This window comes from Pteropus medius, unplaced genomic scaffold (genome assembly GCF_902729225.1).
Source record: "Pteropus medius unplaced genomic scaffold, Ma_sr-lr_union100, whole genome shotgun sequence".
NCBI lineage: Eukaryota > Metazoa > Chordata > Mammalia > Chiroptera > Pteropodidae > Pteropus > Pteropus medius.
In genome coordinates, this window is record NW_024340692.1 from 4361253 (window position 1) to 4374891 (window position 13639).

Below are 13639 nucleotides of genomic sequence, written 5' to 3' on the forward strand. Positions count from 1 at the left end.
TCCATCATTTCTACTCCCAAGACCTCTGGCAATGTTCTAGGATTCACATGCTTTCTGAGCCTAATTCCTCAGTGTTCCTTCTGATTCTGGAACAGGACTCCCATATTCTCCCAGTGAATTAATTCCCTTTTTAAGTTAACCAAAGTTTGTTTCTGTTACATAGAACCAAAAACCACAACTGATTCATTACTGAAATTCTACAATATATATTCACTTCTGGTATAGTAAGTTCCCAAACATAACTCTTATACAAATATTCTAATATTCTCATCTGGCTCTTTAGTTTTCACATGAATTTTAGAATCTGTCTTCTCAAAATAATTCATTGAATTTTTTATTGGAACTGCTGTAACCCATAATATAATCCATAATATAATCCAGGGATGACTCTGTGTCTTTACAGTGTTAAATGTTCCTAAAATGTCTTGCCATTTTCTTTTAAGACTCTCAGTTAAACTTCATAATTTTTCATGTATTTGTTGTTAATTGTAATCCTATTTTTATCACTGTGGTGAAGACTTTTTTTAGTATTTTATTCTCTGACTATTGCTGGTATGTAAGAATGTAAATATAACTGTTATATATTATTTTCTTCCTGGCCTCCTAACTGAATGTTCTTACTAGTGCCAATAATTTTGAAGTTGATATTTTTGTTTTAGCATTCAGAGTTACAAGCATATCATCTGAAAATAATAAGAATCATACCTCCTTCTTTCCAAAAATTATAATTCATACTGCTATTCTTGCCTTTATTTATTTATTTGGCTAAAAATTTCAAAACAATGTTAAATTACAACACTGAGTTTAACAAGAGTACTGCTAGCATTTTATCATTAAATAGTCTTTATAAATGTTTATTTACTTAATAACAATTGTAAGTTATGTTTAGGATAAACTTCTTTATTAAAATATTTAATTTCCCACAAAGAAAATTTTTAAAAGAATTAAAAATTTAATTCCAAGATTTGATTTGATTCAAGATTAATTAAAGTAAATGTCATTATTATTTACTTATAAAATCATATTTTTCATTTATAAATTGATGTTCCTTTCCCATCTAGTCTTACCTGTAAATCATTCCACAAAATCACGCAGCTAGTATACATAATTCAAACTACAAAGTTAGAATCTAATATTATGTATATAAAATCACTTCCTGTATTGCTTCCTCAGCCTTATACTGTAAACAATTGCCCTCAAACTTTCCAAATATTTCATGAGAATGGTTAAAAAATGATTTTTAAAATTAAAGACAAAATGTAAGTTACTCAGATAAAAAAGTTTTCAAAGAAGCCAAATATTTGATATAAATAAATGCCAAAAGTTAGTTTTAGATTTTATTGAAAGGTAAAATATTCTCTGACTTTAAATTACTGACTAGATAATATATGTTATAAAAGAATGAGAAAATATACCTCAAATTCTTTTCTAAGACATTCCTCTCGTTGAGTGCTAAATTCAAGTTCACTTGTTTGTTGCCGTAAAATGTCAGAGCAGTCCATGTGTTCGGCTTCTAATTTTTCTACTTTCTTATGCATACTTTGTACAGCATTATCTTGCTCCTAGAAAATAATTCATTTGGGGTCAATAAAGTTTATAAGCCAATGATAACTAAAACTTATTCTATAGAAGGCAGTGGGTAACTAAATTGTGCTTCAATCAGAATAATATGCTAATTTATATAGGCAAAAGAGACCTAGATATTTTCCAGCAATGTTTCAGAATATACACGTATTTAAAAAGCACTACTGGAGTTTTACAATTTAAGAAATCTGATTAATACATACAATTGAAATGTGTATAGCTTGCTATAATTTTGTTAGTTCAATTGACTTTTGAGGGTATTTACATAACGCTATAGTTCAACTGCCATTTATGTTTCCCTCTCTCAATAAAATTTTCAAGTATTTAGTAATACAAATGTATATTGGTCCTTTGTGTGATAAGAAATGATTGGCCTCAATGCCTAATAATGACCATTGAGACATTTTTATGAGAGCTCGTGGTACTTCAACCATGCCTGCAGCTCTTAAAAGTTGCATCCACTAGATGGCTGTATTTCATTTTCTCTTCAGTTTTTAAATTTTCGAATCTTTGCTGTACTATTGAAAGAAAAATAATATCAGGTAGTCTTCTCTTTAAATCTCTCCATCTCCTTCTCTAACTATACTCAGAAATCAGTTGAATTTTATGGAAGTTCAAACATAACATTAACATGCATATCAAAGGTATTTTCCCCAGTAAATACTCTAGATTCATCACTCTCCTTTGAGGTCTTTAACAAAGCCCTCTTTCCTACCTTTCCCTCATCAGTGTAATCTCATTCTGGGACATATATTTATGCATGCTTCCAAGTATCCCTTGCCACTCAAACATATCATTGGAATCTGAGTGAGAAATGTTGCAAGCATCAAATATAATTCTCTATAAAAAGACTCTAGTTTGAAAAGTACCCAGCAGTACAGTCCACAAAGGATGAAGAACAAAATTTAATTCATCTCTCCACATCCTCTCATTCATAAGATTACAATTCTAGAGCTTACTATACATGAACTCTCAAGAATTATTTTCTTCAGGTAAGAAACTTCTTAGTATACAGAAGCTCACCTACCTACACATTTTCAGCCTGTAAATAATCATGGATAAGAACAAAGCTGGGCACCAGAGGAGAAGTGTGCCAACACTGTCTACAACCAGCAGATAGCACTCTCAGTTTTTATAATGATACTTTGGATTCAGAAACAAATGGTATTGTGAACAGCCTTATGTAATCAATTTCATCATAAAAGTACCTTCGTGTATAAAAGTACTTTTAAGATCATTAAGCACTACAAGATACTATTATTACATGATAGTTCTCCCCACCTCAGTCAATGGTACAAATATTAATTCAAATTCACTGTTAAATTACATGCCTTCTTGATTTACAGATATTTTTTATGTCACTTAGAGTACTATGTATACTTATAAGTGAATAAACAGCAATTTACAAGGTTAATCACAAAGTAAATCCAGTAATTTGAAATAAAAACAAAATAAAGTCTATATCCAAAATATGCATGTACCCTAGTTAATGGCAATTATTTCCAAAAATATTTATTAAACAATGTAAAAGGAATTAAAGTATTCAGGAAGCATCATGAGATTTACTTATAAGAAAATGTGACTTGTGATTCCCATTTTACTGATACATAGTATAGAAAGACAACATACAGTCATTTAAAATACCGTTCCCCTAAACAAAGAGCGTGCCCATCATTCCATGCAAGTGTGAATTAATCCTATAAAAAGAAACAACTGAATAATCAATGGCCAATCAGTTAAGGCTTATTATGCTTATTTCGGTATGATTTTAACTTTATGATACTTGACCTATATTAAATATTATTTATCAAGCAGGTTTTAAACAAAGGTCTTTCAAGACGTAGATGTAATTCTGACATAAAAATCACAGTTCTAATGCAGAGGTCAAGTAGTCACTAATACTATGTGATAATTACTATACATTCTTGAATATGGATAGAAACACACACACAGTTTTTATGGGAAAAACCACTTTTCTCAAACAGTGGAGATTTTTAGGAATTCTATTCACATTATAAGAAACACATTACATAATCAAGTTAACTGATTATATTAAGTTAAAATTACATTGATTTCCTAATGCTAAACTCACTTGGCATTTATTATATAAAGACCTTTTATATTTTATATTTTTATATTTTGTTGCATACAGTTGGCTAATATTTTGTATAATATTTTTGTATCCATATTCATGAGTGACATTAACTATAATTATATTTTCCTGGATCCTTTTCAGTTTAGTACCAAGATCTGTCAGTTTAGCATATTAGCAAGATTTTTCCATTCTCTGTTAGAGTTTATGTAAGCCTGAAATTATTTGCTCTTTGTTTCATTTTATTCATTGGTGAAGCAATATGAGGGCTTGAAAATTTGACGACTCAACCAAGTTTTCTACTACCTACCTCTTCTTAAGTTTCAAATATACAGCCAGATAATCCTACAGTGAAGATCATGGTTGAAATAGCTAACCAAAACACTCAAAGCATCAAATAAGCTTCTTAGTCCCCTACTCTTCAAGGTGATAAAAGGGATGTTTGAAAAAATTCCCCAACATAACAGACGAAATCTACATCAAATTGGGAGAGGAAAAATAACTTGAAAGAAACTAAAAAGAAGAAAACTTCTAATTACCTTCAGAGAACATAAACAGGTCCAGAACGGCAGAGTAAAGACCAAAAAATCCTTTCCTCCATAAAAACAACAAGAACATTGGCAAAAAATGTCAAGATCAAATTTTTCATAACTAGAAATTAACCAAAGGTTTGCAATAATCCAAAAAGCATGTATTCTAAAGAATCAGCTGAATCTTGACCAAAATAGTGAGTTTTGTGGCATTTTAATTTGTCCTATCCCATGCCCCTCATCCCAGCTCCTGATGGCCTTAAAAATCAACAGCATCAATCAACAGCCAAGACATGGAAACAACCTAAGAGTCCATCAATGGATGAATATATAAAGAAAATGTGATATAGATAGCTAGCTAGGCAGACAGACTAATATTATTCACCCATTAAAGAGAAAATTCTGCCATTTGTGACAACACAGAAGGACCCTGAGAGCATTATGCTAAGTGAAATAGGCCAGAGAAAGCTAAATATCATATGCTTTCACTTACATGTGGAATCTAAAGAAACCAAACTCATAGAAACAGAGATCAGCTTGCTGGTTGCCAGAGGCAGCGGGTGGGAGGTGGGCTAAATGGATGAAGTTGGTCAAAAGGTCCAAACTTCTAGTTTTAATAAGTTCTGGGGATGTAATGTACAGCATGGTGACTATAGTTAACAATACTGTATCGTCTATCTGAAAGTTGCTAAGGAAGGAAATCTTAAAACTCATCTCAAGAAAAAAATGTAACTATGTGAGCTGATGGACATTAACTAAACTTACTGTGGTAATCATTTTGCCATAGAGATATATACCAAATCATTATGTTTTGCACCTTAAACCTATTCAATTTTATATATCAATTATATCTCAATAAAACTAGAAGGAAAAAAACCTGCTGCAGCTATGAAATACAGCAGCCTAGCTGCTTTTAACACTAGCATTCAGTTAAACCAGAACTCAACTATGAGATTAAAAGTGAGACTGTAGGTCTATCAGAAGATAGTAAGAAGAAAGAGCAGAAAGAGGGGATCAAGAGTTAAAAAGACTAGATCGAATACATCCAATCACCTGTGCTTGCTCCAAAACCCCACTTAAATAATAATAAAGAATAAAAACAATGGCAGAGATGACAGCCAATAAGAGAGGTCAAAAGCTAATTTGGAAGATGAAAAGCAAATGGACAAGTGATAAATGACTTAGGTTCAGCTTATTCAACTTTGGTAAATACTTAAAAAGGAATAAGCGTAGTAGCAAGCTGATTCATAAAGATCCACAAAAGATCAGAAATTAGAAGCACCAATGACCCCTGAAGCAAGACAAGGGATAGAAATGAACAGAGAACTTTGTTGGAAGCCTTTATAAGCAGCAGTTAGTTATATCCTCAGACCACCTCTGCCAGATCTCTCCCTGACAAATTCCCCTCTCCAACCTGGAAAAAAAAGGAAAGAATTTACTAAGTATAAAGGTTGATCCAAAGAGGTTCTGAGATCATGAAAATCAGACATAACTGGGGGTCAGGGTGAGACACATCTCCCTCTCTCTCTTCAGCTCCCAGAACGCTGACTCCTACATTTAAAATACCATAAGGAGACGACTAAATTCCTTCATGGGGAAACTGCCAGTCCAAGAGAAAAGAGCTTTGGATACTGACATTTTTAAAATTCTCCACACAGAGCTTCCTCACAGCTTTTTCAGTGCCTCATTTTTAATATGAACACACAGCCAAGGATCATCAGATATTTGAGGAAATCTTCTCACGTGAAAATCAGAGACTACCACAAACAAATTGGGCAAAACACTGAGAGAAAATAAAGACAATCAGAGACAGGGGAAAAATACCTTCAATACAAATATGACTTACACCCTCAGAGAGTTAAAAACAAGATACTACAAGCATGAAACAAGAAGAGTCTACTATTATAAAAAGGCATGATCAAAGAACAAGAAGAGCTCTTAGAAATTAAAAACCTAAAAGCAGAAATGAAAATTCAATACAAAAGTTGCATTATAAAATTGAGGAAATACCCATAGAAATAATATTGATTCATAAGTAGAGAAATATGTAAGTGGAATGAAATAGAGTGCCCAGGAATCAAGTCTTAGATGTAAAGGAACTTGGTGTATGACAGAGACGACATTATAAATCACTAACTGGTAACAGAATAGACAGCTGAATAACTGGTACTGGGACATTTGGTTATTCACTTGGAAAAAAACAAAATTAGATCTCATCTCATGCTGTACCGAGAAAAATATTGTCTTTATGACTTCATGTTACATATACATGAAAAGCACTATACATGAAGACATAAATTCAACTACATTAAAATTTAAAACTGTACATCAAACACAATGTAAATTATCTCCTGATCTCCACAAAGTAGAAAAAGATTTTTGCAGTAGGGATATAAATAACCAAAGATTAGTAACCAAATATATAAAAAGCTCCTATAAATTAATAAAAATATACAAACAATCCAAAGAAAAAAATATAAACTGGCAGTGCAGAAAAGAAGAAATATGAATGGCCAATAAATATAACATGCTCAATGTCAGAGAAACATATTCAAGCAAGAATGATATATAATTTCACACACATTTTATTACAAAAGAAATTAAATATGAAAAATACCAAATGTTCTAGAGACAGTAAGAGAAAAGAAACTCTTAAGTGGGTGCAACCATTTGGAAAAATAATTTGTCATATATTTTACCCCCTAATGACTGCATATACACTAAACATATACCCACAGAGACAAAAATATTTGCTGTTCATAGAAGCACTGTCTGTAATAAATACTTGAAAAGAACTTAAATCTCCAACAATCAGGTAATGGGTAAATTTATTATGGTATTTGCATAGGATAAAATACTATATAGAAGTTAAATTGAATGAAGCACAAAGCTAGTTTATTAACTTAAATAAATCTCAATAAAACAAGTGAAAAACACAAGTGGGAAAAAGATGCATACTGTATGACATTCTATGTATCTTTTTAAAACAAAATACTAAAATAATGATATACTATCAATATATACAAACAGAAAATTAAATACCAACTTCCCAAATGATGGTTATCTTTTGGGGTGGGGTGGTGGTGGGATCTGAAGTGACTCAGAATAGTTAGTCTTCAGTGATCTAACAATTTATCATTGGTTTTTAATTGAAGCATATATGACAAATGTATGATCTAGATGGTAAGTATTGGTTATACTGGACATTAATTTTAAAACTCCCTGTTATTTTTGTATGTTCAAATATTTGTTTTAAGTTTATGGTTTTATCAATACAATTCAAGTCTGGGGTGCATTATAACACACAAGAAAATCCAAAAAGAATTATAAAATACCTCACGCATTTATATACATCAAGATTAATTTGCCTCCTTCCAAATAAAATTTTTAAATTTTGCCACAGAATTTATTTTCCTTACAGTAAAAAAGTAAGTGTGGGCTAGACGGGTGTGGCGGGTGGTGTGCGTGTGTGCGCGCGCATGCGCGTGCAACAAAATTATATTAAAGATACTGGAAACTGGGGTAGTTTTTCTTTGTTCCACTAGAGGGAGATGTTGAACTTAAAATATTTTGAAATGAGGCTTGTTTTTGAACTGACATTTAACATCACAGGAAACCACATTGTGCTATTAGAAAATAAACTTGCTTTCTTTCCACTTCTTCCAGAAACAGTATAATTCTTCACACGTAGTCATGTAAACAACATTTCTCAGACTTCACAATATGGTTTCAGTTCTGAAGTACAGAAGTTGGGTTAGAAATGCATCAGAGCAAAAATACTCCTTCCTAGCCTATGAAATATATCAAGATACCTAGTTACAAGCTGAACCTAGTACATGCTTATCTCCTGAAAGAGCCAGAACAAGCTCCTTCTCTCTAAGCCCCAAAATCAGCACAGTTCTACAATCAAAAATAGTGTTTGCTGCAGTAGAGTACAAACTAGTACTAATTTTGTGTAATACCTATCATAATTATAAATCCATGAGCTTGCAGACCCAGCAAACTTCTAGGTATTAAGCTGAATCAATTCTACAACAACTCAAAGATATGAACAAGCATATTAGTGAATCATTTATAATTAGAGCAAAAAATTTTAAAGAAAATAAAATGTCCACCAATAAGAGATTCCTTAAATATATCAGCAACTTCCAACATGACAGATTATCAGGCAAACACTACAAAAATAATGTAATGACGTCAAAAGATGTACACCAAATATTACTGAGGCATGTAATTTCATCTATGTAAATACAATAATATTTATTTATCCTTAGATAAAGAGTGGGATTGGAGGGGGAGAGGGAAGACCTTCACTTAATGCTTTTAAATTTCCCTAAATTAGGGGCATTTTTATAATGAACACAATATAATTTTATAAAGTGAATATTAAGATATTTATTTTATAATATTAAGATATTTCCTGTTTGGAAAAAACATGCAGTACCAGAGCCATTCTGTATGCCATTTGCTTAGACAGGGCCCCAGTGGACAGTTTCCCAAGAAACTACAAAGAAATACTTCTTGTTGCCTAGATCGTTTAGGCAAACTTCTTAAACACTTCCTTTCCATGTAACTTTTTCCAAGCTATCCCTAGATCACAACTGTGTTTACCAGGTCAGACTTAAACATGTTGCAACTCAATTCTACCAGCTGTCTTACTGTACAACTTACTGATACCTAAGCCTAGTCTGACGCCTTCCTACTCTTCCTCCTCTCTTTTTAGTTTATGGCATGACTTTTCAATCTGTTTCCCATGCTCTTTGCCATCATAAACTCTCACACCCCTTAATCACTAGTTACATAATCCAAATTTAGTCACTGAATGAGAACAAGATCATTTTATTCCCTGGTTGAGTTGTAGAATTTTAGAAATAAAATAAATTCGAAAAACATTCACTTTCATCTTCAAATTGCTCACAATCCTGATAAATTATACACTGAAATGAACTGGAAAAAAGGACAAAGGAAAGGGCATAATGGTTCATAAAAAGAGCGTTGTCGCTGAATGTCCCACACGGCCCACAACAGAAAAGTTTTTGCGAATAAGTTTCCTCAAAGTTCACACTGCTATTGCAGGAATGAAGAAGATAAATAAAAACAAAATGATTGTTCATTTTAAATAAAAAATCTAAATAGAGATAAAAATAAAACAAAATAATACATACATATTTTTTCAAGATCAACATAAATATTTTGTTCTAAAACTACATGGTTTAGATTTGCTCTGAAATTTCAAATAATCCTAAAGAAAGACATGGAAATTTCATGTTTATCAAAAGAGGCGACGCTTTTAAAAAAATGAGGAGTCCTATTTTAAAAAGAGGTAACTTTTGAGGTAACTTCACTAAAAATTCCCATTACTATTCCAGAGAAGTATACTTCTATTTAGAGTTTCAATTACTAGGAAAGACAGGGAGCATGGCATAAAATTAAAATTTTTCTTTTTATAATGCATGTGAATTATAAAGCCGAGATGAGAGAAATATTACACACCAGCTTTCTGTTAAAGATGAGGTTTCACTTAGGTTTTTTTTAACTTATTTTTAAAACTGAATTCCTTAGAGAGCTACACAAAGAGAGCACTATATGATGCTAGCACTAATAGATGGAAATCTATACCCATCAACAGCCAATAGAGAATTTCAATCTAACCCTGAAGCTGTTTAAAAGACTATTTTTTATAGTTTTTTATACAGTTTCTTGCTTTATAAAGGGAAAAACCATTTTCTTTGGTTAATTTAAAAAGGACAAGAAATTCAGAGTTCTGAACACTTCAGTCACAAAATAATATAAAATTTATCTTACAAAAGGTGGTAATAATTACAGAGTATGTTCCTCTATTCTTCTCCACACATAATAATTAAAGACTCATACAGAATTTTAATTTGTTTTACTACTTCATAATATAAAGTCTGGCATAACCATATATGTTTCATCTGAGATTTATTGGATTGCCCCAGAAATGGCACCAAATCACATCGTCCCCATACTTAATACAGGTTTTTGAATCATGTTTTACAAGTTTCAGGCTTCTGACTGGTGGCACTGGAGATTTCTGAGTGGTTAGAAATGAAAGGGTTATTTTCATTTACTTACATTCACTTGATTTTTCCAGGTAGCCTTTAATTATCAACACAGCTCAAATGTCATTTGCTCTGTGAGAATTTCCCCGGTCTTCCAAGTAGTTAATCAATTTCTCTTTTATGGTCCCCTAGCATTTTGTTCAAAATTTTATTTTCCAATATATTTTCTCTCTTTACATGTATCTCTATGTTGAAAGATCTTCCAGGACAGAAATCCTATCATAATCACTTTGATATCCTTAGTATCCAAAGCAGGAACTTGTTAAGTACTTAGGGAATGAATGAATGAACAAACCATACAAATTACAGACTCTAAGACTACCAAGAAGTCTAAAGGGTGTTTGCAATGACTTTCCAGATTCTACAGAGACAGTAACTGGGAAGAAAAGCATTGCCCAATGACCAAAGGTTTGGGAAAACCCGTTTCATTGGTATTCTGAATACTTACATACACGACAAATCGAATATTTTCACTGTTTACTTCCAGCTTTCACTCTTAAAGAAATAAAATTCCTCCTATCCTCTGCATGGTTTTAGCCTCCTTTGCCTTGCAAAGTTGTTCCTAACGCAAAGCTACTCCAAAATTAATTTTAGATGGATATTTTTCATTCTGTGAAGAATGCATATCTTTGACGTCTATATAAAGACTAATTCAATTTGTCATTTTGTGTAGAAAAAGTTTCATGACAAAATAAGTAACAGAAGAAATAATGGAAATTTATCTGAAATTTTAAGAGTTGGTTAGTGAATTCACATTATGAATTTCTCCTATCTCTCTTTCAAAATAATTTACATATAATCTCCTAAAAAAATGCAAAATGCACCAGAGTGAGAATCTGGAGACTTGTAGTCTTTTCCCATATTAATCACTCAGTCTATGATCCGAGTGAATCATAAATCTCCATCTGCTCATCTATAAAGGGGGTTAGATGTAATCAGTGATTTTCAAACTGGACTATTTGAAGCCCTAGGGATTCTGTGTATTGCAGGGGAGTGGTTAATAAAAGATGGTTAAAAATCTACACTACTTAAAAAGAATTTAAAAATCACCATACTATAAGTTTGTGCACGTAATCACTCTACTATAAGATTTGTACATGAAATCCATTCTATTTCTTTATGCTATTAAAGACTAACAGTCTCACATTTTAAATTGGGAAAATAAAATACCAGATATACACATACATATGTCCTTCTCAAAATCACATAATTTATGCAATAGAACTCAGCCAACTCTAATGATATCTGTTGGTAACAGCTGCCCATATTGTCATATAACTACAAATGAAACACAGCTTTCCAGAGATCAAAGACTAGGAATTATTTTCCCCTTGAATAAGACAGTCAATTGTAGCACAAATGTAATTTTTAATATCATAAGCATTAAAAAGACTTAAGGAACCGTATTATTATTTTTAAAATACCTGTACTATAAATTGTAACTCTCTTCTTTCTGCTTCCCATTGTTCTTCTTGTAATCTAAACTCCTCCAATGCTGTCTCCCTGATATGAGACTCCATGTCATTCTTCTCCTGCTGATGTTTTTCCAACGCTTCCTAATTTATATGAATAAAATCTTGCTTCACTATTAGATCGATAAAAGTTATCTTTCTTCCTTCACCCCCAATTTAAATGTACAAAGGGCTCTACTTACCTACCCTATTAAAACTCATTATAATTTATGTTAAAATCATTAATAAAACTATTGAATTGGATCATCAAAATATAGATCTGGATAAGAAACTATGCTTATCCATTTAATTTAAGCAACATTTTATATATACATACATATGCATATATTTAAAGCAATTTTTCTGAACATTTTAACTTTAGAGGTTTGAACAAAATGCATGCGACAAAAACTAAGTACATAGATAATATGCAACCGATTTAAATCTATGTGTAAAGTAGTATGAAAATGTCTCGTTACCTATGAACAAACTGTTTGGATTATCCCTGATAATGTATCTATAAATCTGACAAAAAACACTGTATTTCCAAAAGGGTGATAAAAAAGGAGTTTTGTGCAACAAATCAGAATAAGAAATTCTAGTCTTAAAACTTTGAAAAGTCAAAAAATATTTTTTAAAGTTTGGACTATAGCTAAGGTCTAGGTAGCTGATCAAGATCTTGTAACTTGAGGTGCAGGCTGACTATAAGGAATGCTGCCACCATTACTCTTCCCCATTCCTCCAAGATATTTCATGTGGGGAAGTTTACACAGGGCCACCCAGGGTCTTGCCACCTAAATTCCCGCCATTCAAATACTAATGGGGCACTTACAGATGCCAGCCACTGTTCTAGGATCTAGGAATACAGAGATAAACAAGACACAAAGTATGACTATTGATGTGAAAGAAATCAAAAGTAGATCTGACTATGTCTGGGAACCCTTGTGTCAAAATTTTTACATTTAGTAAATGCTTTTGTAAAATTATTTTTTCATGAAGATTTATTTCCAATATTCTGAAAAGCCATTTACAGCAATGGTAAATGTAAAGCATTTTTATCATATACTTTTTTATTTAAATTGGTACTTCAAAAACATGGTAAACAAAGACAATTCAAAATCTATCTTCTAAGTGGCCGGCAATCTCAACCTTAAACCATACTTTTACTCTGGACAATAAAAAGGTACAAACAATGGAAAATAAATAGCTTACAATAATTTTAGTAAAAGGTCATCAAATTTTTTTACACATCTATATATAATGAGCTCTACATGGATAATAAAATGTGTATCAGATATGTAAATATTTTTCTATATTTATAATATATTTAGACCAAATCTAGGACCCACCCATATTTCTAAAATTCCAAATTTTCATGCTGCTGGACTAAAAGGGCTCTAGGCTCTTATATTCTTACAATATGCCCATATAAGTGTTTGTTTTTGAAATTTCGATCAGAGATCTGAAACTGTTTTTCACAAAAGAAACAGTATACTCGTGAACATATTCTAAAGCATATATCAAAAGAGACCCACAAAAATGCCCCTAAAAAGGAAAAAAGGGAGAGAGGGAGTGAAGGAAGGAGGAAATCAGATTTTCTTGCTTTCCAGTAGTTATTTTCCTTTCCAAGGATAACTTCAAATAATGTATAACACATCTCAATGAATAGTACATAGAGCAAAATTCCTTTATAAAAATATTTTACCTGCAGAGTTTTCTCTAGTCTGCTTTTTTCTTTCATAAGTGAATCGTATTTTTGATTGAAATTTTGAATTATATTATCTCTTTCCTCCAAATCACGTTCAAATCTTCTGCATTCTTCTTTCCATTTCTGCTGGGAAGTCTGAAATGCATTCTCAATCTCACTGGCCCTTCCTTGAAGTTCTGTATTCTGAGCTA

General features: G+C 31.8%; 1 protein-coding gene across 9 annotated transcripts in view; it reads right to left on the reverse strand.

Moving 5' to 3' along the window:
- CCDC171 (coiled-coil domain containing 171) overlaps positions 1-13639 on the reverse strand; it is a 265767-nt gene that overhangs the window by 221221 nt on the left and 30907 nt on the right. For 7 of the 9 annotated variants that reach the window (XM_039873836.1, XM_039874232.1, XM_039873942.1 and 4 more), the window contains 3 exons: positions 13446-13636; positions 11714-11845; positions 1416-1562 (listed from right to left, as the gene is read on the reverse strand). In XM_039873836.1, the coding sequence (XP_039729770.1) occupies positions 1416-1562; positions 11714-11845; positions 13446-13636 (470 nt within the window). The remainder of the gene's footprint in view (positions 1-1415; positions 1563-11713; positions 11846-13445; positions 13637-13639) is intronic. The other 2 variants (XM_039873897.1, XM_039874057.1) reach the window with 2 other exon arrangements.